This window comes from Phoca vitulina, unplaced genomic scaffold (genome assembly GCF_004348235.1).
Source record: "Phoca vitulina isolate PV1807 unplaced genomic scaffold, GSC_HSeal_1.0 scaffold16, whole genome shotgun sequence".
Lineage (NCBI taxonomy): Eukaryota > Metazoa > Chordata > Mammalia > Carnivora > Phocidae > Phoca > Phoca vitulina.
Genome location: NW_022589719.1, coordinates 1,671,610 through 1,695,382, shown reverse-complemented (window position 1 = coordinate 1,695,382; position 23,773 = coordinate 1,671,610). Strand labels below are relative to the sequence as shown.

The window sequence follows — 23,773 nt, the reverse complement described above, 5'->3', positions numbered from 1 at the left end:
GCCTGGCAGGGATTCATGGGCAGAGGAGAAGACACGGAAAAGTTCTACTCTCTGGCTGTTACTAGCATGTCTGATAAATGCTAGCCCTTTCAGGGAGGAGATAATACCAAGAGAAAAAAAAACCTATAAGAACAGTTTTTCCTCTTACTGGAAGGCCTCCTTATGCTTATATGGCTACCTGGGGAGATGAAGTATCCACTAGGAAAGTAATGAACTTAAGGCTATGGGTTATCCCAAAGATGATATAGGTAGATGGAGGACAAAGTCAGAGGACTCCTGAGTACTGAGCCTATTTTGTGAAAGAAATAGGGCATTTCACAAAGACGTACCAGAAAAGCCTAGTGAATCATTATTGGCATGGACAATCAGGAGGATGCATCACTTATTTTATATACAAGAGAGTAGAAAGGATTACTTGGGTTGATGATAGATCCATATGTTGCAGTGAACAGGTGCTTCTAGGTGGTACAACAACTAAACTGCTCAGTAAGTAAGAGCTGAGCTACAGTATACCTACCCCATGAGGGTAACTGCTCTGCCTTCTTCCCAACACACAGATAGTCCTCTAAAGCAGAAGGAATGCTGTGAGTGCAAGTAAACTTAGACTGACTTTACAATAACAATATAATTGAATGCTACTGACAGAGATGATGATAGATGTGGAATTCAGTGACTCCTCATTCTTGAGCATTTTATGCAACCTTGTAATATGTAATCAAGAGGTAGTATCTGATTACTTTAATTACCAAGAATGGGACTGCATGATGTTGCTGACATACAAAAGAAAGGGGGAGTGACAAAAGAAAAAATGGAGGAAACAAAAACCAGCTCACTGAGAAGGACAGTTTATATGGCTTTGGAAAAACAGTGTGAAAAAGAGGAATTAGATGAGGTCTCTACTAAGGAGTTAGCAACAAGCTTTGTAGAGGATGGTTCATATCCTAGTAGGGTCATTAGGGTCTTTACAGGCTTATTCTAAGCAGAAATTATTGCAGAAAATGTTATAAGAAGAAGTTAAAACAGCTGACTTGTGATTCATGCACAACCTTTACTGTGGGATATTCAACCCGTGGGTGAATTTTCCATTAAAAGTGAATTAATGTCCTTGCATTATCCAGGAGGTTAGAAATATTAATAATATACTTTGATATATTTTAATTTCCAATGTCTGTTTCATGTTCCTTATAGAAATACAATTGATTTTTGTATATTAATTTGTATTCAGCATCTTGATAATTTTATTACTGGAATAATTTATTTCTGGTTTATTTCTAAAGTCCATATTTATAAACATACCATTAGTGAATATGAATAGTTTTCTTTTTTCATTTTCAATTCTCATAGCTTTCTTTTATTGCCTTGCTGTACTGGGATCTCCTTTACAGAGTTAACAGAAGAGGTGATGGCAGGTATCTCTGTCCTGTTCCTGAACTTAAAGCAAATGCTTTCAATGCTTCATCAAGATATGGGCGTAGGGCTTGTGTTTTTTTGTAGATACAATATATCATGTTAGGACATTCCTTTTTAGTTCTAGTTTGCTAAGCATTGTAATACATGGATACATTGAATGGATATGGAATTTTATCAAACCATTTTTTCTGCATCTATTGAGATGATCTCAGTAGACTGTTCTGGCTGATGTTCTCATACTTAACCAACCTTATATTCTTGGGATAAACTTTACCTTCCAATATATTGCTCAATTAGTTTTCTAATATTTTGATTAAGATTTTTGCATGTATATTCATGAATGAGTAATCTGTAATCTTCTGTTCTACTGCCTTAGTAGAATTTCAGTATAAAGGTTATACTGCCCTCATATATGGGTGCTTGATTCTTGACAAAGATGAATGAGACTGCAAAGCAGAGAGGAAAGAACGGTCTCTGTAATAAGTGAGACTGGGACAACTAGGTCATTTAAACAGATTACAAAAAAACAAAACAAAACAAAAAACAAAAGAATAAAACTGGATCACTACTTCATTCCATATACAAAAACAATGCCCAAGAGATTACAGGCCTAAATGTAAAACACAACTATAAAGCATTTATGAAAGAATACAGGAGAATATCTCCATAAAGTTTCTTACTCAGCTCACAAATAGCCTTAAACAAGAATTTTGCTATGTGGAAATTGAGAATTTCAGTACATCAAAAGACACTATGAAGAAAGTGAAAAGGCATGCAAGAATGAGAGAAGACATCTGCATTACATAAAACCTATAAAGAACTAAAATTTTAAAAATATAAAGATCGTTTACAAATAAAGGAGAAGATCCAACTCAACAAAAATCTGAGAAAAGGTATCAACAGATATTTCACAGAAAGGAAACTCAAATGGCCAATAATCACCTAAAAAGGTGCTTGGCCTCATTAATCATCACAGAAATGCAAATTTAAGTTGCAATGAGGTGCTATAAGACCAACTGGAAAAAAATAGAAAAGATAAGACAATACCAACCAGAACTGTTATGTACAAAAAGTTTGTAAGAAAATTTTTCATAATAGCTCTAACCTGGAAAACTAAAAAATGTCCATCAGGAACAGATCAGAAAATTGTGATATAGTTATCCATAGCATTCTTTACAATAATAAACATGAATGAACTCCATTACACACACCATGAATGAACACTAAAAAATAATGTTGAGCAAAACAAGCTAGACAAAAAAATGCATAATATATCATTTTGTTTATTTAAAAATCAGAGTTGAATAAACTATTTAGATGGATGGCGATGTAAGTGGTTAAAGTATAAAGCACACAAAAGAAGTAATTACTATCAAAGTCAAGCCGGTAGCTCCTCGATCAGGCAAGGGCAGCATCTGACTGGAAAAGGGCAAATGGAGGTGGATGGGATTCTATCTATAGTGTGGTAATGTTCTATTTCTTGTTATTTATGCACTTTTAATACATATGTTACATTTCACACAAAAATTTAAAAAAAGGGATGCTTTATCATATTTGGGTTTTTTTTCAAATAAGTACTTAATAAAATTCTTTCTGATAAAACTGCTGTAGTTGCTTACTATTTACTGAAATATATATATATATTTTTTAAAGACTTTATTTATTTATTTGACAGAGAGACACAGCGAGAGAAGGAACACAAGCAGGGGGAGTGGGAGAAGGAGAAGCAGGCTTTCCACGGAGCAGGGAGCCCGATGCGGGGCTCGATCCCAGGACCCTGGGATCATGACCTGAGCCGAAGGCAGACGCTTAACGACTGAGCCATCCAGGCGCCCTATTTACTGAAATATTTATTAAGGCTCTAACAGTTACAAACACTTCAAAGGAAACAAAAAGTGAGCTTCTTAAAAGAGCAAAATGTTCCCATTGCCTAGAAATATCTTGAGAATGCTAATGCTGAAACAAGATGTGTTCTGTAAGAGGCCATCTGCTCAGGCTGTTTATTGTCTGCTACAAGTCATAATCCTACTTGCATCAGTAATTACTTGTTCAAATATAAATATAACAGGAAAGATTAAGATTTTAGGCAATACACAGAAAAAAGACAAAGGCCATAATTCCCAGTAATTCTGTATTAAACAGCTCAACACAGATATCATTCACATAGATAACCTCTTTCTTGAGACTGCTCATCTTAATCACCACCTGATTTCCCATTCATGAAAAAAACTATACTTTTTACTGACTTTTCTCAAGTGGCTACTCACTAAACCTTTCTTTAGCATAAAAGCATGCCAAAAATTCTATCTCTAGAATCACCTGCTCAGAAACTAGCATAGCTTTAATCTATAGAAATATGACACTGTAATAAGAACAGTATTTTAATAAGTCTCTTAACTAATCCAGTAAGTACTGAAATCATCTATTTTTCTGAGTGGAAATTTTGTTAGGAAATAAGATGGGAAAGTATTGGTTGTTCTATCGTAAAAGTAGCAATTTAACTTTTATTTCATGATACAGGAACATCAGCATGATTAATTACCTTATATTGGGCATACAGAGATGAAAGACACAGTCCACACATTTAAGAACATGGTCTAAGGGAGAGAGAACAGTAAACAGCATAGGGTATCACAGAGCTTATATAAAAAGCCCTGAAGTAAGTGAGGGACATTTGAGTTTAACCAGGAAAAGAGCACCCACAAAAACATATATATATATGTGTGTATATATATGTAAGGGATATATATATATATATATATATATATATGTAAGGGAGGGTCATCTCTGTGTGCACGTGTCTGTGTGTGTGTAAGAGAAATGGCAAATTTGAAGAACTATAAATAGTTCACTATGATTAGAACAGTAAGAAGTATACAGTGACGAAGTTGAGAGGTAGAGGTGATGCTCAAGAGTCTAGATTTTATTTAAAGGCAGTAAAGAGTCATTTCAGGATTTTTCAGAATGGGAAACATAGGATCAAATGTGTAATGTCCTTCTGTCCAATGTGACTTAGATTAAAGACCTGGTGTAGGTCCAAAGAAGAACATGGTCTAGTAGGGAGATAAATAAAAGCAGCATAAAGCATCACAGAAGTTCATGCAATGAAGACCTGTAATCAAGCAAGTGGCATTTAAAGTTTGTGACAAAATTCATCTAGAAGAATACATGAGTGCTAAGGAAGGGCAGGGAGGGAATATCCTGATATAAAAATGTATAAGGTTTACATAATAATACTTTGCTTTCATTTCACTATGGCACCCAAGCACAGATACTTCTCTTTTGTTCCCAAAGCACAACGAAATGACAATAAAGCAATGTAAAATACAACAGTAAATTGATAAATGCATAAAGATTTTAGAAGGTGATGTCAAAGAAGCAAAGATTCTGATAATTTAGTGGGAGAAAAAGGGAGACTAAATTATATTGGTAAACTTGTCAAGAAGGCTCCAGTGCTTGGTGCACACAGCAGAGATTAGAATGGAGGTGGAGGCCGTTCTTCACAACACAGACCCCTGGGGTTAAGAGGATACAAGGTAGAAGTGACAGACACTGAAAAATCAATGGAAGAAAGGGAGGGTTCCCTCCACTCCCCTCAGAAACAAAACACATTCCAGCTACCTTTATTAAAAAAATCTAGTCCTCTATTCATAAATGCAAACAAAAAAACAAGGATTCTTTTTTTTTTTAAGGTTTTATTTATTTGACACACAGAGAGAGAACACAAGCAGGGGGAGCTGCAGAGGGAAAGGGAGAAGCAGTCTCCCCACCAAGCAGGGAGCCCGACGTGGGGCTCGATCCCAGGACCCTGGGATCACGACCTGAGTTGAAGGCAGACACTTAACAGACTGAGCCACCCAGGTGCCCCAAAAAACAAGGATTCTTAACCATTTGACACAAATGGCAGATGTAAGTATATCCCATGAAAAATAAATACTACCAGGCAGATCATTTCAAATGCAGGCCCCAGACATGGAGTCAGAATAAGGCTTGTATTCCTCGAATACAATGAACTGCCTCCCTCCCAACTACACTACAGGTGTGTAGTTGTGGAATTCCTAACATTGAGAACATTTATTGTTTAAAATTAGCAATAACTCAGCTTCTAATACAATGAAAAAAAAAAACGATGAAAAGAATTGTCTGGATTCAAGCAGAGAAAATGGGCTTTCAGGTTTGATGTTGATTTGCTTTGTTTGATGTCCCAGGTCTTGAAAATTCATTAATTTATAAACTCATTCATTAAATAAGTATTTAAATTGAATACCTACTATATGCCACATTACCTTTCCTGGTGGTAAAAAAAGAGAAAAATCCCTATCTAACCTTGAGGAGCTGAAATTCTGGAAAAACTCACATTTCTATGTATTTCATCTCCTGACCTAAAGCTTTAAAAATTTACAAAATGCTGATAGTGATCTCTCACACTAGGATCACAGGTAATCTTTAGTTTCTTCTTTATCATCTCTTATGTCTTCCCAACACAAAACACATCCTTTTCCCCTTTCTTTTTTACTTAAAGGGGAGGAGAATTGAGGAGGGAAATCAGTCTGGCTGCCCTGGAGAGAACAGACGACAGCCGCTGGGAGGCAAAGGCAACGTACGAATAACCGAGCTGGTTACACGCAGCTGTATGAATTCAGGTGAGAAATGTAAGAATGGGAACTAAGACATGGATTCAAGACACATCAATAATAGACGAGGAATGGATTTGAGAAATATTAAGGATTCTCAGTTAACAGGATTATCTCCAACAGGAATGTTGGTAAAAAAGAAGCAAAGGTTAAGTATGAATCCCAGGTTTTCAATTTTTACCCGTGAGAAAAGCATCAGTGCAGGTCTATTCTCTCAGGTCTTATCTCTGTAACCATGGCAATAATTCTTGACCAAACTCTAACAAAAGTCCTGAACATTCACATAATTATTGTATAATGATGCTATTCTATATGCCCTAAGCCATGGACCAGGATCAACCAGGATGACAGCATGTTTAAAGTAAACATGAATATTCCTGATGTGTACCTGGTGTCTGACATGCATTTACACCATGGGGGGGGGGGGGGGGGGGATAGAGAGGGGGCCTGTATGACTAGCTCTCTTTGAGAACTATGGACTCTTTTTTTTTTTGAGAACTATGGACTCTTAAAACTCAAGCAAACTTCCTCAGGCAGAGACATCTTACATGTGTCTCTGAGACTTGCAGCTAGAGAGAAAAGTACATCTTGTGTGACTCTTGCAAAGAAAGGATTACTTGGGAGCCTCTCTCTACATGACCTCTTTACTGATGGATATCTTTTTCTTGCTGTCCCTGAACTGTGTCTTCTGCTATAATAAATCTTAACTGTGAATACAACTTTATATTGAGTTTTAGGAGTTTTCCCAGTCAACTACTGGACTACTGGGTAGTCATGAGACCTTCAAAACAGGATCACTGAGTGGGAGGGAAATTAAGGGTTTGGTGGGGTGGGAAAGAAAATGAATTTAATTTTCTTGCACAGTGCCTTGATCACCTTCATTACCTTCATAAGAATTCTATGGCTTTTGAGCAGCAAATATGTTTTTTGCCATTTTAGCCTCATCAGCTGTTCAAAATTCTCTGCAGGTTTAACTCACTCTTCTATGTTATTTCTATTAAATTTAGAAATAAAATATGAAGGAACATCCTTATTTCAAGAATTTATCCTGGTATATTTTGTGATCTTGTTCCAAATCTGATATAGGGGCTACCACTATCTTTAAAATCATTATGTTAAGTTCATTCTTCTCAAAGACCTTTATTATGCATTTGCAGTGAATCAGACACTTTGCTAGGTGTTCGGAATAAAAAGATTAAGAAAATACAGCTCCTGTCCTAGAATCCAGAGGACACTTATATAAACATGACAACAGATCAAATATTCTCTAGGCTTTTCTTTGTTTCATTTCTAACAACATTCTAGATACAGGCAATATAAAAGATTGCATCTTTAATGTCATAGTGAGACTGAAAGTATTGGATTGTAGCTGTATGATGGATCAACCTTCTCATGAAAGCTCCTCTGCAATAATATGCAGAAGTCTGAATAATGAGCTATTCCATGGCTGCGTCAATGAGAAGTCAAAGGCAGCCCGAGTAATGGTAAAAATATTACCAGAAGCTATCCCTGCTTCCTGAGGGTGAATACAGTATACAATTGTCTGGCAATTCAATAGCTCTGCTATCCTTAGGTAAGTTTATGTTTCTAAAATGATCATTCACGGGGCGCCTGGGGGGCTCAGTTGTTAAGCGTCTGCCTTTGGCTCAGGTCATGATCCCAGGGTCCTGGGATCGAGCTCCGCATCAGGCTCCCTGCTCGGCGGGAAGCCTGCTTCTCCCTCTCCCACTCCCCCTGCTTGTGTTCCCTCTCTCACTGTGTCTCTGTCAAATAAAAAAACAAAATCTCTTCAAAAAAATAAAATAAAATGATCATTCACTAAAGAGTTCAAAGTACAACAGCACGAATAAGAACCAATTTTCCTTCCTTCCATATTTCACTTTGCGTTCTATTTGCCCCTGCTAATACAACATCTTTGAAAACCTATATTCTACTTTATTCATGTCTGCAACCTCAAAACTGCAAACCTGACCTTCTTCTTAAGGCCAAACATGTATATATTTATATGTGACATATATATATATGCCCTAATATACATGTCAGTTTACATTAAAATCCGTATTTACTCCATTCTAAACTCATTTCTTTAGAAATATTAGATCTTTTTTGAAAAAGGAACACAAATTATTTTATCATATTTTGAACGTAATTCAAGGACTGTAAACTAAATATATTTAAAAGTAATGAAAAATGCATTTTAAAAGTGTCCCTCAGGGCGCCTGGGTGGCTCAGTCGTTGAGCGTCTGCCTTCGGCTCAGGTCACGATCCCAGGGTCCTGGGATCAAGCCCCACATCGGGCTCCCTGCTCCGCGGGAAGCCTGCTTCTCCTTCTCCCACTACCCCCTGCTTGTGTTCCCTCTCTCGCTGTCAAATAAATAAAATATTAAAAAAAAAAAGTGTCCCTCTTAGAATTTAAAGTGCTCTTTTACAGATGTAAGCTTACAGAATTTTATAGAAGCTCTGCTATGTACAGATCTCTGACAAAATAGCCTCAGAAGAGCAAAGACAACTCACAGCCTGCTAACTGGAAGAGTTGTTTTCACTGATGATAATTCTAGAAAGCTCCAATATACAATAATAGACAAGTATAAGAGAAGTTGAGAGGGGGTGCCTAGGTAGCTCAGTCAGTTGAGCGTCTGACTCTTGGCTTCAGCTCAGGTCATGATCGCAGGGTCATGAGATCCAGCCCCAGGTCAGACTCTGTGCTCAGCATGCAGTCTGCCTGAGATTCTCTCACTCTCCTTCTGTCTCTCCCAACCACCCCCCATGGATGCATGAGCTCTCTCTCTCTCTAAAAAAAAAAAAAAAAAGAAGAAGAAGAAGAAGAAGAAGAAAATCTTAAAAAAAAAGAGAGAGAGAGAAGTTGGGAGTAGATTTCAAGGGTGAGTACAGAATAAAACTGGCCAAAGCTTGAAGTTTAATGGTATAAGAGAGTAGAGACTATGAATAATTGAAAAAAAATGCAGAAAACAGAGTCACCATATTTTGGGGGGATAGCTACAATGAATGATTATTTTAGAAACATAACCAACAAAATATAAAATATTATTTGAGGCACTGGTACCAAGCTAAACATACCACTATTACTACTAATTAATAATATTACAATTACTGATAAAATTTAGTAAGCAATTACACGCCAGCCACTTTGTAAAGCACCATAAACGGATTCAATCCTTATAACAATCTTATGAGATAGTTACCACCATCAACCTCATTTTATAAAGGAAGAAACCAGAGATTAAAGAAGTAATTTTCCCATTATTATGTAGCTAATTAACAAAAACAAAACCAGAAACCAAGTCATGCAATTCTAGATGCTGAGAGAAATGCTATGCTGCCTCCTCAACCAGTAGAACATGAGCCAGTAAATTGTGAGAATATTAACAGTAAACTGTTTCCTGCATATCCTTTTAGAGAGACACTCACAAATAGAAGAACAGAAGTTCTTTTACCCAACAGTATAAATTTCAAAATTTCAAACGAAAGACAAGGGAGAGATGCTTATAGACACTATGGAAATAACTATCTTTTTCACAATGTAAATAGGCAAAGGACAGTATCTCCAAAGAAACAGTTTAATGTTGGCTTATCCAAAACAAAATTTATCTAAAGCAATAAGGTCTGATTTTCAAACTCTATCGGTTCTAAGTAAAGCAAATTACTGAATACAACTAACACATGCCCTGTAAGTAGTCAAACGGAGATACAGTGCAGTAGATTAGCTGTGAAGATGAACTATGGAGTCAGGCTGCCTGGGATCTAATCCTGGCTCCACTACAAATAAGGAGATTTACTTAATCTTTGCCACAATTTCTTAATCTCTATAATAAGGATAATCATATACTGTAATTATATCTACCTCAAAGGAAATTCAATACAGTATTAATGTTAGCAATTTTTATTATTAAAATGAAGTACCTAAAACTGAGTGCTAAGTCATTCTCAATAAATGCCCTATGCAAAAGTTCCATACACTGCAGCACTAAATTTTATATACAATGAATGTGAATATAATCATTGTATAAAGATATTTCTAAAAAGGCACTAGGAATTCTATGTGAAATAAAATGAAACAAAACAAAACAATACAAAGTAAAATGAGTGTTATCACTATCCTTCTCTTCCATAAAGGAATTAAAATGAGAGCACATCTAGTCTCACTTTGTAGAAACCAAAAATAAAAATTAATACATAAATGTACATGGTCTTTTATAAGATTAGAGCTTCAAACAGAAATATCTTATCATAATCTTCCTATCAACAATAAGTCTTTGATAATTCTTCTAAAACAATCTCTTGTTTAGAACACTGGTTCTCATATTTGTTTGGATAGCAATGCACAAGCAAGTGAGGGTGCTCTTTACGGAAACCCCAAAATGATGATGATGTCCTTACTGGTATCCTAAGAACTAGGAAAAACTTCACTAGATTACAGAGTTGCCTATATACATGCAACACATATGCCATTTTCTCCAGTATGAAAATAATAACCACAAACCCAGAACTATGAAAAATCTAAGCAAGATCAATGTAATTTTTTCATTAACATTAATTTGGTACTTGTTAATAGTAGTTAACTTTTGAATAACTATTACGTGCCAAGCAATATGCCAAAGAAATTTATACGTGTATCTTACTTGTAACTTACCTTGCTCATAATCATATGAGGTATTCATTATTATTTTTATTTTGACAGTGAAATAGCAGGTGTCAAAAAGGTTAGATATAATTTAACTGAAGTTCAAATAAGTGGTAAGTAGGAGTGAGGTTTCAAACCAATCCTGACTCAAACCTTGCACTTTGAACCACAACACTACACTTCTACATTATGCGATAATATCTAAAAGTTTAAACATCTTACATAACTATATTTAAATTTAATACTATTAAGAAATAATTAATATTAACCAATTTTAAGAACAGAATGTAAGTATCAATGGGAGGACATTTAAGAACTCTTGTTGGGGATTTAATGTATGCAGGTGATTATAGTTAGTAATATTGTATTTATATACTTGAAGGTTGCTAAGAGAGTAGATCTTAAATGTTTTCAACACAAAAAGAAATGGTAATTACATGATGCAATGGAGGTGTTAGCTAATGTTATGGTGGTAGTCATTTTATAATAAACAAAGGTATCGAAGCAATACATTGTATTATCTTAAACTTATACAATGTGATGTGTCAATTATATCTCAATAAAGCAGGGGGGAGGCTGTGGGGGAGAGAATTGCTGAGAAGTTCCTATTAGTTATTTACTCTGAAAATTACTCCTAAGTTCCAAGTCTAAGGTGCTTTGTTAAGTATACAGCTAAAGAAATCTAGTTCTATAAGCTGTAGTTCAAATAAAAGGCCTTGCTGCGACATAAGCCAATTGTAAAGTCAATCCTCGATCGATTAACCTAACTTAATTCCTCAAAGAGAGGAGATATTTTTAGAGAATAAAATTAAGTTTTAGGGGATAAACTAAATCCACTCTGCTTTGTTTGTAGTCATTTCGGAATTTACTTATCTTAATTTGAAGGAGGCACAAAGGTTAGTGTTGTAAAAAAGAAAAAAAAATAACCCTTAGTCTTTAGTCGGATTGTTATTTGCTAAAGGAAACATTACTGAAATAAATATTCAGTTTTGTTGAGTCTTCTAACAATATTACCCTATATGCCAACGATTTCTAATTTTGTATTATTATAATTAGCATATTTATAGCCATAACTGGAAAGATAGGAAATTATATAAAAATAATTCTCATCAATGAGAACTGTGAAAAGATTGTTTATAGCTCAAACATGCCTAGCTCAATCTAACCTAAAATCTTATTATTCTAGAATGAATTTTTACTAAAAGACACATCTTGAGTCTGCACTAGATAGCTATTAAGGACAAGAAGACCTGTCAAATCATCATATTTAAAAATTATCTTAAGTCAAGCCTTAAAATACATCTACCTTATGATATCCATTGCCTGGTAAAGTATTTCAGACTGATCAACTCCAAGAACCTTCTTTGCCCCAGCTTTAGCTGCAAACATAGAGAGAATTCCAGTTCCACAACCAACATCCAGAACTACCTGGTGTAATAAAAAAACAGATGTTACTGAGAAGGTCTAGTATTTTAAGTTCTATTCATATATTTTGACATTACTGGCAAGGAACAGACCACAAAATTTTAAAATTTTACAGATTGACGATGGTAGTAATTTCTATTTGAAGAAACTGAAGGTATCATTACAATGGGTTGTTTTAAATTCTTTTTTTGAGGGGGGTACATAAGTTCTATGCCCAGCATGGGGCTTGAACTATGACCCCAAGATCAAGAGTCTTGTGCTCTACTGACTAAGCCAGTTGTTTCATATTCTCAATAGCATGTTTGGCCATATTCTGCTACAATCAGTTGCAACAATGTAAATTAAGAGATGTTTTATATGAAATAAGCAATTTCCACAGATTTAATAGGGAAGTATTCTGTTTCTAATTTCCCTACTGTCTGCATGCTCTAATTTAGGCTTAGTAATTCTAAATTTTAGCAGAAATAAACTTTCGCAAGTTTGAAAGGCAGGAATTAACTTAAGCAGGATAGCCTGATCCAATACAACTAAAAAATGCTTATAAAGGAATCCTAGATGTAGAGTATTGTCATATCCCCTCCATTTCCAAAATTAAATATTCAACTCATTTAAACAATACAGGTACAATAAAAATAAATTGGCTTCCAGAACTTCAAAATATAAGTTTTAAAAATGATACGTGGGGCACCTGGGTGGCTCAGCTGGTTAAGCATCTGCCTTCAGCTCAGGTCATGATCCCAGGGTCCTTGGATCGAGCCCCGAAACAGGCTCCCTGTTCAGCAGGGAGCCTGCTTCTCCCTCTCCTCCCAGCTTGTGCTCTCTCTCACTATATCTGTCTCTCAAATAAATAAAATCTTTAAAAAATAAAAATAAATAAAAATGATACTCATTACCATTGGTGAAGGTAGTAAGAACCAAAGTTTAAGATGATATTGGGAACAGGTAAAAAGCAATTATTTCTAAATCAAGAATTGCATGTTATTTCCAGGATAGTATAGTGCAACCTGCTTGTCAAAAAAAACAAAAACAAATTGCTGAAGACACACATTAAGCAAAGTACAAAGAGATATATACTATTCTGTGAAATTATTGAAAACTGTAGTGCCTTAAGTCTTTCATTATTGATGGTCTAAATCCTATGCACTTATCCCAAAATACGAAATGATTTCAGTATTCTCCTGTAAATATTCACAGTTAAGAGCAGGCACTGATCACAGTGATGGGATACGGCCAAACAAGACCAAGTCCCTGTCTTAATGAAGCTTACCATCTTGTGGAGAAGACCAATGAATAAACAAATAAAATAATGTCAGGTAGTAGTGTTATAAAGAAAAATCAAGCATCAGAGTAGAGGTTAGAGCAGGGAAGAGGGGATATATCTTTTCAGAATCTTAAACAGGTCTGTGAATATGTTTCTGACACATGTGAGCACAGAACTGAAGGCAATAAAGGAGCATGCCATGCAGAGATTTGGAGGAGTGTCTTCTGGCCATGGACGATATTAAAGGCAAGGCACAAAATACCAGGCAAAGCAACACCATGTGGCTAAGCTGGGTGAGAAAAGGTTGCTTGGAGGTGAGGTCAGGGGTTAAGAAGGGCCATATCACATAGAACTTTTGGATTTTATTCTGAGTAATGGGAAGCTACTGTAAGAAAAATAGAACTAGAATTAAGAATTTATTAAATTGTTCAAGAATTATTTTACTCTTCAACTAGGTAATATAGTCACATAGTTTACACACCAAAAACTGTATTTATTTATCCTTCAAGAGACTTTCTATGCAAATATAACACCATACATTTTTTTCCTTCCCCTTTCTACACAAATGGAAGCATACCCACTGCCCTCACTACACACTGCTCTTTGTATTTAACAATGTAATGTAGAGATCTTCCTGTATCAATTTACAGAACTTCTTTCTCTCATACAGTTGTATAGGATTCCATACTATGGCTGTACCAGAATCTACTGATCTAGTTCTTTACTGATGGACATTTAGGTAGTTTCTGAAATTTTACTATGATAATCAAAGCTATAAATAACCTTATACCCAACCCCATTCACACATGAATAAATCTATAGAATATATTCCTAAAAGTGAAAACATTGTGTCAGAGAGAATATACATACTTGTAATCGTGGCAGACATAATCAAATAAATTATCTTCCATAGGACAATCCAACCAGCAATGTTTTAAGTGCTGATGGCCTTACAGTTGAGGCTAGCCTATGGAACATATAATGAAACTTTTGGCTTTTTGCCAATCTTGCAAGTACAAAATAATGATATATTGGTCTAGTTAAAACATGCAATTCCATTATCATGAGGTTTAGCATCATTCCTTATGTTGCAGAGCCATCTGTGGTTCTTTTTTTTGTAAACTATGTACTTAATATCCTATTTTCCAGTTGTTAAGTTTTTTCTTATCAAATTTCTAATCAAAATTTTCTTATAAATCTTGTCAAATAACAGTTTTTTGTAAGCGAAGTAGATTAGACCTCTATAATATAACTTGGAATGTTTCTCTCAGCATATATTTTTGTCTTTTGATTCAGCTTACAGTGACTTTTGCAATGTCGAAATTCTTTACTTACAGTAAATCTCATCAGTCATGTCTTTTATGGCTTCCTTCTGGATTTTGATCATAATTAGACTGACCCTCCCCATCTTCTTCCCTATTTCATCCTCATATATTTCCTTCTAGTTCATTTATGGTTTCATTAAGTTTGTTTTTATCATAGTATATACTACGAGGTATGGTTTCAACTGTACTTCTCTTCAGATGGCTAACCAACTGTTCCAACATGCTATAAACAGTCTGTGTTTCCCCTACTAATTTGATATGTGACTGTTACGATCTGAATATTTGTGTCCCTCCAAAATTTGTAGGTTGAAATCCTAACCAAAAGTGATGGTATTAGAAATGAGGGTCTTTGGGAGGTAATTAGGTTATAAGGGCAAAGCCCTCATGAATGGAATTAGTACCCTTCTAAAAGTGGCCCCACACAGATTCCTCTCTGGAGGAAGAAGGCATTTCTATGAACCACAAAGCAGGCCTTTGCTGGAATTAGCCAGTCACATGATCTTGGACCTCCCAGCCTCTATAACTGTGACAAACAGATTTCTGTTGTTTATAAGCCACTAAGTTCATGGTATTTTTTTTTTATAGATTTTATTTATTTATTTGAGAGAGAGAGTGAGCGAGAGAGAGCACACACGAGCAGGGGCAGAGGGAGAGGAGAAGCAGGCTCCCTTGCTGACCAAGAAGCCCAATGAGGGGCTCAATCCCAGGACCCCGGGATCACGACCTAAGCTGAAGGCAGACGCTTAACAGACTGAGCCACTCAGGCGCCCCTAAGTTCATGGTATTTTTGTTACAGCAACCCGAATGGACTAAGACAGGGACCTTGAGCATTAAGGAAAATTTCTGTATATATTTTGGATTTTTATTCTGCTCCATTAGTTTACACCATCATGTGCCAGTAACTATTCTAATTACAGAAGCTTTACAGAATGTTTTAGTATCTAGTAAGGCTGGTACACCCTCACTGCAAAATTTTTTTCACAGTGTTTCTGGAAAATTTTATATATTTATTTTTTCATAAAACAAGAGAATAAACTTGTCTAGGTTTTTAAAAAAAAGTCTTGGTATTTTTATGGGGATTGAGCTAAAATTCTAAGTTAATTTAGGGAAAATGGATAATTTGAGTTTTCCTACTCAAGAACACAGTCTTTCAAATTGTTTAAATCATCTATCATGTTCTTCAGATTTTTAAAAAAAGTTTTTTCATATAAGCCCTGCACATTATTTAAGTTTGTTCGTATGCATTTTATTTCTGTATTGTTTACTGTTACGAGTGGAGTGCTTCATTCCATTATATCTTGGAAACATAATTTACTAGAACTGACTCCAAAAGAGAGAAAATCTAAACAACCTGATTTTTGTTGAAGAAATAAAGTTGTCAAAAGGTTACTATTCTGTGTCTCCTAACTTGTGCCCTTCCAAGAAGGACAAGGCCCTATATATGCTTTCAGAGGGAGAATCTATTTCCTGTACATGTGCCCCGTCTAGAGTTGAGTCAGCACATTTTAACATAACTACTTTAACATTCAAAAAAGTTAAGGATTTTAAGGTGGAAACTATACAACATTGCAAACAAAATTAAATCATTTTCTTAAGTTACAAATAAAATGTGTTAACCACAACAGCAAGAAAATACTATAATAGATAGCATATGCACTTATAGTACATTAGTTTGAAATATTATATGGCATAAAATAAAAGTGGAAAAATATATAACACAATCATAAGTGATAAATTCCCAGAAACTTTCACTGAAATAAGATATTTGCAAAATTTAAAAATTAAAAATAAAAAGTCAGTGTGGAATTTAGAAGTTTGATACTACAGTATTTGGCAATGGTGACTGGGAATATCAATAATCACACACCGTTTATGGAAAGACAGGCTGGCAGCACTAACACCATCCAAGGTATAAATAACCTTTTTTGACCCAGGAAGTCCACTGCTAGGAATTTATCTTATTATTGTACTCTCACATATATTAAAAACAAATTTAAATATTTTATATTTTTATATGAATTGTTTCTAGTATTAAAAATTAAAACTTATGGACATTCTTACATTGGACATATAAGCCATTAAAAGAATGTTAATAAGGAATCATCGCTAAGAAAAGTTGCTGAATGAAGAAAGCTAAGTACAGAGGGATATATATCATATACTCCAATTAAAGTATGTGTTCTTTTGTAACCCTATATACACACACACATAATTTATATACATATGCATATATGTGTGTGTGTGTGTGTGTGTGTATATATAAAAGTCTTACTTAATCCTCATTCTGCAAATGAGAGAGCTTCAGAGAGGGAAGGGAACAAGTCCAGGATCATAAAGTTGGTAATTTGTAAAGCTAACATGCAAACATAGGCCAATCTGCTTCTAAAGCTATATTTTTAAAAATATTTTTAATTATATATTAATTATTTATTACACCTACTCAAAATTAGGTAATAAACTAAAACTTAAACTTGATAGAATCAAAGGAAGGTAAAAATGATGACAGAATAAACTAACATTATTTTATAAAATGAAGGAATTTGATTCCTTTTTCTAAGGAAAAAAAAAGAAAAAGAAAAAAAGTGAATCAATTTAACTGTAGATAATAATCAAAAGCATAGTGAAGGCACCTAACTGTGAATTTCTTCAATGGACTACAAATAGAAATTAATTATGAGTGCGTGAAAACATGATTAAATGCCACCCAAATTAAATTAAATCTGAGAAACCATATGGCCTCCACAGGAGGTTTGTGAATTCAAACAATACTAAGAGAGGAATAAAGGAAAGAAGGCAAGAAGGAAGGGATGGAGGAAGAGAAGGAAGGAAGAAACACATTTTTCATTATAAGCATCTTTTTGAAAAATAAATCTCTACTATGTACTACATATGATATAGAAGCTAGTATCGTATAAAGTTTGTCTACCAAATGGAGATAAAAGCAAACAAAAACAACGGTAATAAAACATAGGAAAACAAGTTATTTCATACATTTAAAAAAGATAATTTTATGAACATATTTTATCATGGCACACAAAAATCGTATGACCTAAATATGAAAAATAATGTCAATTAAAATACAACGAATGCATCCCACCCTAATTATTCATTCTATTTTAACATAATCGTGTTTCAAGTGCAGTGGCACAAGGTTAAGGGCACTAGACTAGGAGGAAAGTGTTTGTTTTTGGTTTAGTTGCCTGTTTTAGGGCAAGTCAATTAACCTCTTGGTCTCAAATATCTATATGTGCAAAAGGAGATAAATACTTGCCCTGCCTAGTTACAGGTATACTATACAGTGACAACGACACAACATGTTTGAAAGCAATATATAAATTATCAAATGCTACTTAAATACATGGTAGTAAATTTTCTAAATCTGTAGCCATAGTATAATAAAGTATCCCAAATCATTTAAAAATATGAAAGTGCTAGATTATTTAATATTGTTAATTACAGAAATTAAACCCTGAAAGTGTTTTTTAAGGAATTAAAAATTGATAGGTATAATATTTTACATTGCAGTATATTTTTGAGAAGCCATAAGTGCTAAGCAAAACTAATTACACACTGATTAACTTAAATGAAAGCATTTTAGAGAAACTGCTAAGGAAAAATACTCCCAAATTATTTATAAGCTGTTTTCTGACTTTGGCAGATTTAATGTCTTCAGTAAGAGCAGTAAGTAAAGCACAAAATAACTGAAACATTATGTATTTTCCATGGGCATGTATTTTGTCTGAAAATGCATAACATATATATGTAACATTTCTATAACACCGTTACAAATTAAAAACTAGAAGCAGAAAAGACTGTGTATGTCTACGAATCCACTAAGATGCATTCCATATACATAGAAATATTCAGAATTACTTAATTTCTCAATGATTAATCTTCTAATTATAAGTATTTGTGCCTTTTCAGTGTATTTTTACATATCATAAGACAAGAGTCTATTCAGAAGCATACTGGAAAAGATACTTCTAACTTACTTTCACTTAACAAATTCTTATAGTACTTACATCAAAAAGTATTATGAAAAGATGGCTCAAAACCATTGCTTTTACAATTTAAAATAATCATAAAATTTTCAAACCAGAAGGGGTTAAAATGATTTCATTTTACAGATGAGGCCCAAAGAGATCCACCCACTTGTCTAAAATTATTATATATCTCGTTCCTGAGAAGCCAGGCAGGACTAATGATGTCCAGGCCAGTACATGCTTAATTTCTCTACAACATATTAATGAAAAAATAAAAGAAAAATCTGGGTACACTCCAACTATAAATATAAAGCAAAATTTTTAATAGTAACATATTTGCTTCTTGGGAAACAAAGTGGTTTTTTAGACATATTAAAAAAATTGTTCCAGCATTTGGGTATAATTATAAAAACCAAACATAAAAAAATTCTTAGTCTCTGCTGTAAAACATATAAAAAGCACACAAAAAAGCTAAGTACAAAGAACTGATAAAAAGTAAGATTTTAAAAATGAAATCACCTATTTGTCTATAACAGGGGATCAGTAAATACAAAGAAATACATATTATCATAAACCTTTCATGTTAGGTAATGCTTTGGCGAAGATATCAGAGTACCATATAAATTTCAACTGTCTAACTCAGCTAAGTCACAAGTGAAACACAGCTCTTGGGAAACAGATAAGGAAAATGAAAAGCCAATCTGTATTATATTCCAAACAATACACAAATCAGGAAAAGAAATTTTTTAAAATATAAAGATTGTTAGTCACTGCTGCAGTATCATGTAAAGCTTATGAAATAACCTTGGAGAACTATCTTTTAAAATGAAGGTGAAAGGGGAATTATAAAAACCTGGTATGTTGTCAGTATATATATTCTTGAAGTTGGAAAGGGTGGGGAAAAATTCCCAGAGGTATATATGTGGCAGAAATGATATTATCTTTGACTAAATTAGTGGACTAATTTCCAATAAGAAAGAACAAACAGAAAATCTGAACTTTTAGGTAAACATGCCAACGTAGAATGGGAGGGAAGGAGGAAGTGAAGAAGAAAAAATGAAAACAATTCATAAGGGAGGAAAGAAAAATGACACAAACATCAAACACACACACACACAGACACACACACACACAGTGTGAAATTTCATCTTTGAAATACCCTGAAATGATATTAAGACTAACTGTAAAATACAAAGTGTCTCATAAAGGGGTAAATGAGGTCTTGAAAGAAAGGACCTAAGTTCTACCTTACAATATTTGACTCTACTTATTAATAATAACTTCTTAAAATTATTTTTAACTAGTTAACACAAACCAGAGTAATCACTAAAAGTATGCTTTGGTACAGGGCTTATCTGATACATTTGAAATTCATAGGAATCACAGTAAATCAACAGTATGGTTTAAGCAAAATAATCTGGATAAGCAAAGTTTAACTAAACCATGTCACTGTAATTAATGAATTTCAATTTAAAAAATCTATACACTGAATGGCAGCACCAATCAGCATTTCTGCTATCAGGATTCTGCACCACAGAGAAGCATCATAAAAGTCTTCCATGAAATAAAGCCAGCGTACACTAAATCAACTGCTAGCACGATGAGACCCAAGAGAGGACTTCTACTGCCCAAGATCCACATGAAATGTACAATTCTATAGCCTATGCTACTCACCTTGTCTTTGAAGATATGTGGATTTTGGTATATAAAATCTCGGTAACTTTCTGTTCGTACTTTGTCCTAGAGTAGAGAGAGAAAAGCATTCTGTTTATAGGATAGACTGAAAATATAAAAATTTCTAGGAAGTTATTTGTTATTTTATCACATATTGCTAGTTTGCTTGGAAAGCTAAGCTTATTTTTTTTGTCCTAAAAAAAAACCAAGAAAAAGGGCTCCTGGGTGGCTCAGTTGGTTAAGCGACTGCCTTCAGCTCAGGTCATGATCCTGGAGTCCCGGGATCGAGTCCCACATCGGGCTCCCTGCTCAGCAGGGAGTCTGCTTCTCCCTCTGACCCTCTTCACTCTCGTGCTATCTCTCATTCTCTCTCACTCAAATAAATTAAAAAAAAAACAAAAAACAAAAAACAAAGAAAAAATAGAAATGCCAACAACACACAAAGAAAATTACTGAAAGTCAGATAAGGTCTAAATTCTTAAAGATGTACACATTTTTGTCTTGACATGCGTTATCATTTCAAGACTTCAACTGATAATTAAAGCTAATAGAAGCTGAACATGATGTTTTGCTCCTTCAAATAGGGCCTGGAATCTAGAGCCTGACAACCTGTAGTAAAGGGAGTCTACTATGTTAAATGTTAAAATGCTATGTTAAAACACGGGAGAAAAATAACCAAAAGAGGTGAATGTAAAAGCTACAGTTACATATAAAAATGAAGCCACACGGAGTATGGTTTTTCTAAGAAAGTCACTGATCAACACCTATCTGATTTATAATCCTGTTTTGTTTCTAGAAATGTCTGTAGTAAGAAATTATGCTTAAAAGCCTATAATCTCAAAGGTAAATCATTTGAGCCCTGCAGCTCACATTTGAGACTTCTACACTCTGGAGTCTCACATGACCTGTGACTGAGACAGGCATCGAATGCAAACATTTATTTTAGTTCAAGAATAGAGCCGATTCCCTTTTAAATTACTTCAGTTGAGACATATACGGCCAGCAAATTAAGCAGTAAGGGCCTCTGCTGTCAAGAAAATAAAATGAGCACGATAAAAATAGATTAGGAATTCCAGTTTTGGGTTTCACGCTAGGTAAAAAGAAATATTACAGCAAATGCTATGATATCAAAATTTATGCAATCTATACCCTTCAAAAAACAATTTTAGGGCAAAAAAACATATAAAGGTCTTAAATTAAAAGCCAAGTTGTTTTACTTAATTACAGGATATAAAAACGGGGAATAGCAGAATTAATTCCATGTTTTCTGATGGAATTATTTCTAATTGCTTTATAAACAAAATTTTAAATAAGGTTTATTAAACCTTTCCCTGAAATTATTTTAAGACTTACTAAAAGAATCTAATGTTTAAATAAATTTACACATATTAACTAATCAATTTTAAAAGTCTTTTAAAAAAATATATACGATTCCATACACTTGTCATTTTTATACTCATCTTATATTACAACCAGTGATTTCTGCTGGGTGAACATCAGTCTAGGAGGCAGTCACTTGGAAAGCTCTCGCCAATCACACTGCCTCACCACTGCTCCTGTCCTAAATCCATGCACCGCTGCTCCCTCAACTACAGTCCTTTATCTGGGCTCTTTCTACAGATCCATCTGCTTTCATTCACATGCTCACTCTGGGGCAATAAAATTCAAAGTATACCAAACAGAGTGCCTTGGACATAGCAGAGCTTCAATTTAATAACTGAAGTTTTGAAAGAAAAACCACTAAACATGAAAATGCAAGCAAATAAAAGACTAGCACTCATAACCACTTCTAAAAATGTATTCTAAGAAAACACTAACACTTCAATACAAAACAAGGGGATAGAAATCTTAAAAATTATCTTTTTCACCAGCCTATTAAAACTAAGAAACACAAAAGAAAAATAAAATCAGAGCTCTAATACTAAGAAGCAAAATAATTTTTTAAGACTAGTAAAGTGCCATGGAATTATTCCTACAAATGTTAAAAAAAAAATTTAAGAATGAGACTACAGTAAAGTATATACTACAAATTTTACATATATAAATAACAGCATGTTTTAAATGATAGGCTCATGAAGGTGGAAGGAATGCATGAGTTGGCTGGAGATACAATGAGAAGAATGCAGTAAAGAAAAATTATGTAATGGTACTATGATCTGTGATAAATGTTCACCAGGATGAACAATATTTTTCTTGGGAAAAAAGAGAGTGATGCATCTCAGATTTACAACATTAGTCAACAATGACTGTTCTTCAGAAAGATAAAGTGGCAAAGGATTCTGAAAGTTCATGTAATCCATCCTTCCATCAACTGTATCTCTGGAATTCAAAATGTTATCTTCATCTGAACCCCAGAAAGGAAGATCACAAAGTACCTTTATTTATAATTATAATCACAACATATGCCAAAATAGTGTCATTGAAATATGAGACTAAGTAACCAAAAATCCAAATACTCTCCCTATAAAAAGCAAGCCCAATTCTAAGCATAAAAATAAATCCTATTCATGGTTTCTCAATTTTAAATTATTTATAAAGATCAAGTGAGATTCTGGTAGTAGCACAACCTTAAACAGATTATGTGAGCTAAGAACTGTTTTTGATAAGAAACAGCTTGATATACGGAACATTTCCTACTCACCCGCAGTATATAAGTTAGCAAAATATAAATTGGATAAATAGTTCTTTTTGCATGGAATATAACCTTTTTTCCTATGAACACTTAATCAAGTCATCACCAAGGAGAGGTAATTACATTGTGTAACAGCTAACAGGAAGTGAGGCGTGGAAAATTATATTAAAAGGGATTCTTAAATGATTCTCTAAAAGGGAAAGGTTAGCACTGGAAACTTCAAGCTGGAACTTCTTAAATCCGTATGTACGTCAAAAGGACTTAGGGTTATACCATCAAGGTGTGAAGATGTTCTAGTTATGGATATACAGCTACAAATGTCCAGAACAGACATTTGGAAATAAGCAGTCAAACTGGATTCCCCTGATGACTGTACCTAGGATACTTTTATGTACTATCTACTTGGAGTCTCAGTAACCTTATCTGTCTGAAAACCCACACTATTTCCATACCAAAGGCTTTAAAGGTTCATGGCATTTAAATTGATGGGGCGATTTAAAATGACAAACATGGGCTTAAGTGAACTCCTTAAAAAAAAAATTCTAGACACAATAAAATTAATTTTAACAAAGAAAACAGAGTAAGTCAATTTCTTTTAAACAAACTCACTCTGGACTTAAAATAATTTATCACTTATAACTGTTATTTATAACGCTATGCCATTACCCAAGTGACAAGAAAAAGCACAACCAACTGTGACATGTCATTAGTAGAGAAATAACATGACATTGCTTTAAAACACCCCAAGTAATTACAATTGCTATTAATCAGCAGACCTCCACTCTGT

At 34.2% G+C, this 23,773-nt stretch overlaps 1 protein-coding gene across 2 annotated transcripts in view; it reads right to left on the bottom strand.

Annotated features, from left to right (window-relative positions):
* PRMT3 (protein arginine methyltransferase 3) overlaps window positions 1-23,773 on the bottom strand; it is a 136,323-nt gene that overhangs the window by 98,616 nt on the left and 13,934 nt on the right. For both annotated transcript variants that reach the window (XM_032413837.1, XM_032413838.1), the window contains 2 exons: window positions 20,355-20,420; window positions 11,993-12,114 (listed from right to left, as the gene is read on the bottom strand). In XM_032413837.1, the coding sequence (XP_032269728.1) occupies window positions 11,993-12,114; window positions 20,355-20,420 (188 nt within the window). The remainder of the gene's footprint in view (window positions 1-11,992; window positions 12,115-20,354; window positions 20,421-23,773) is intronic.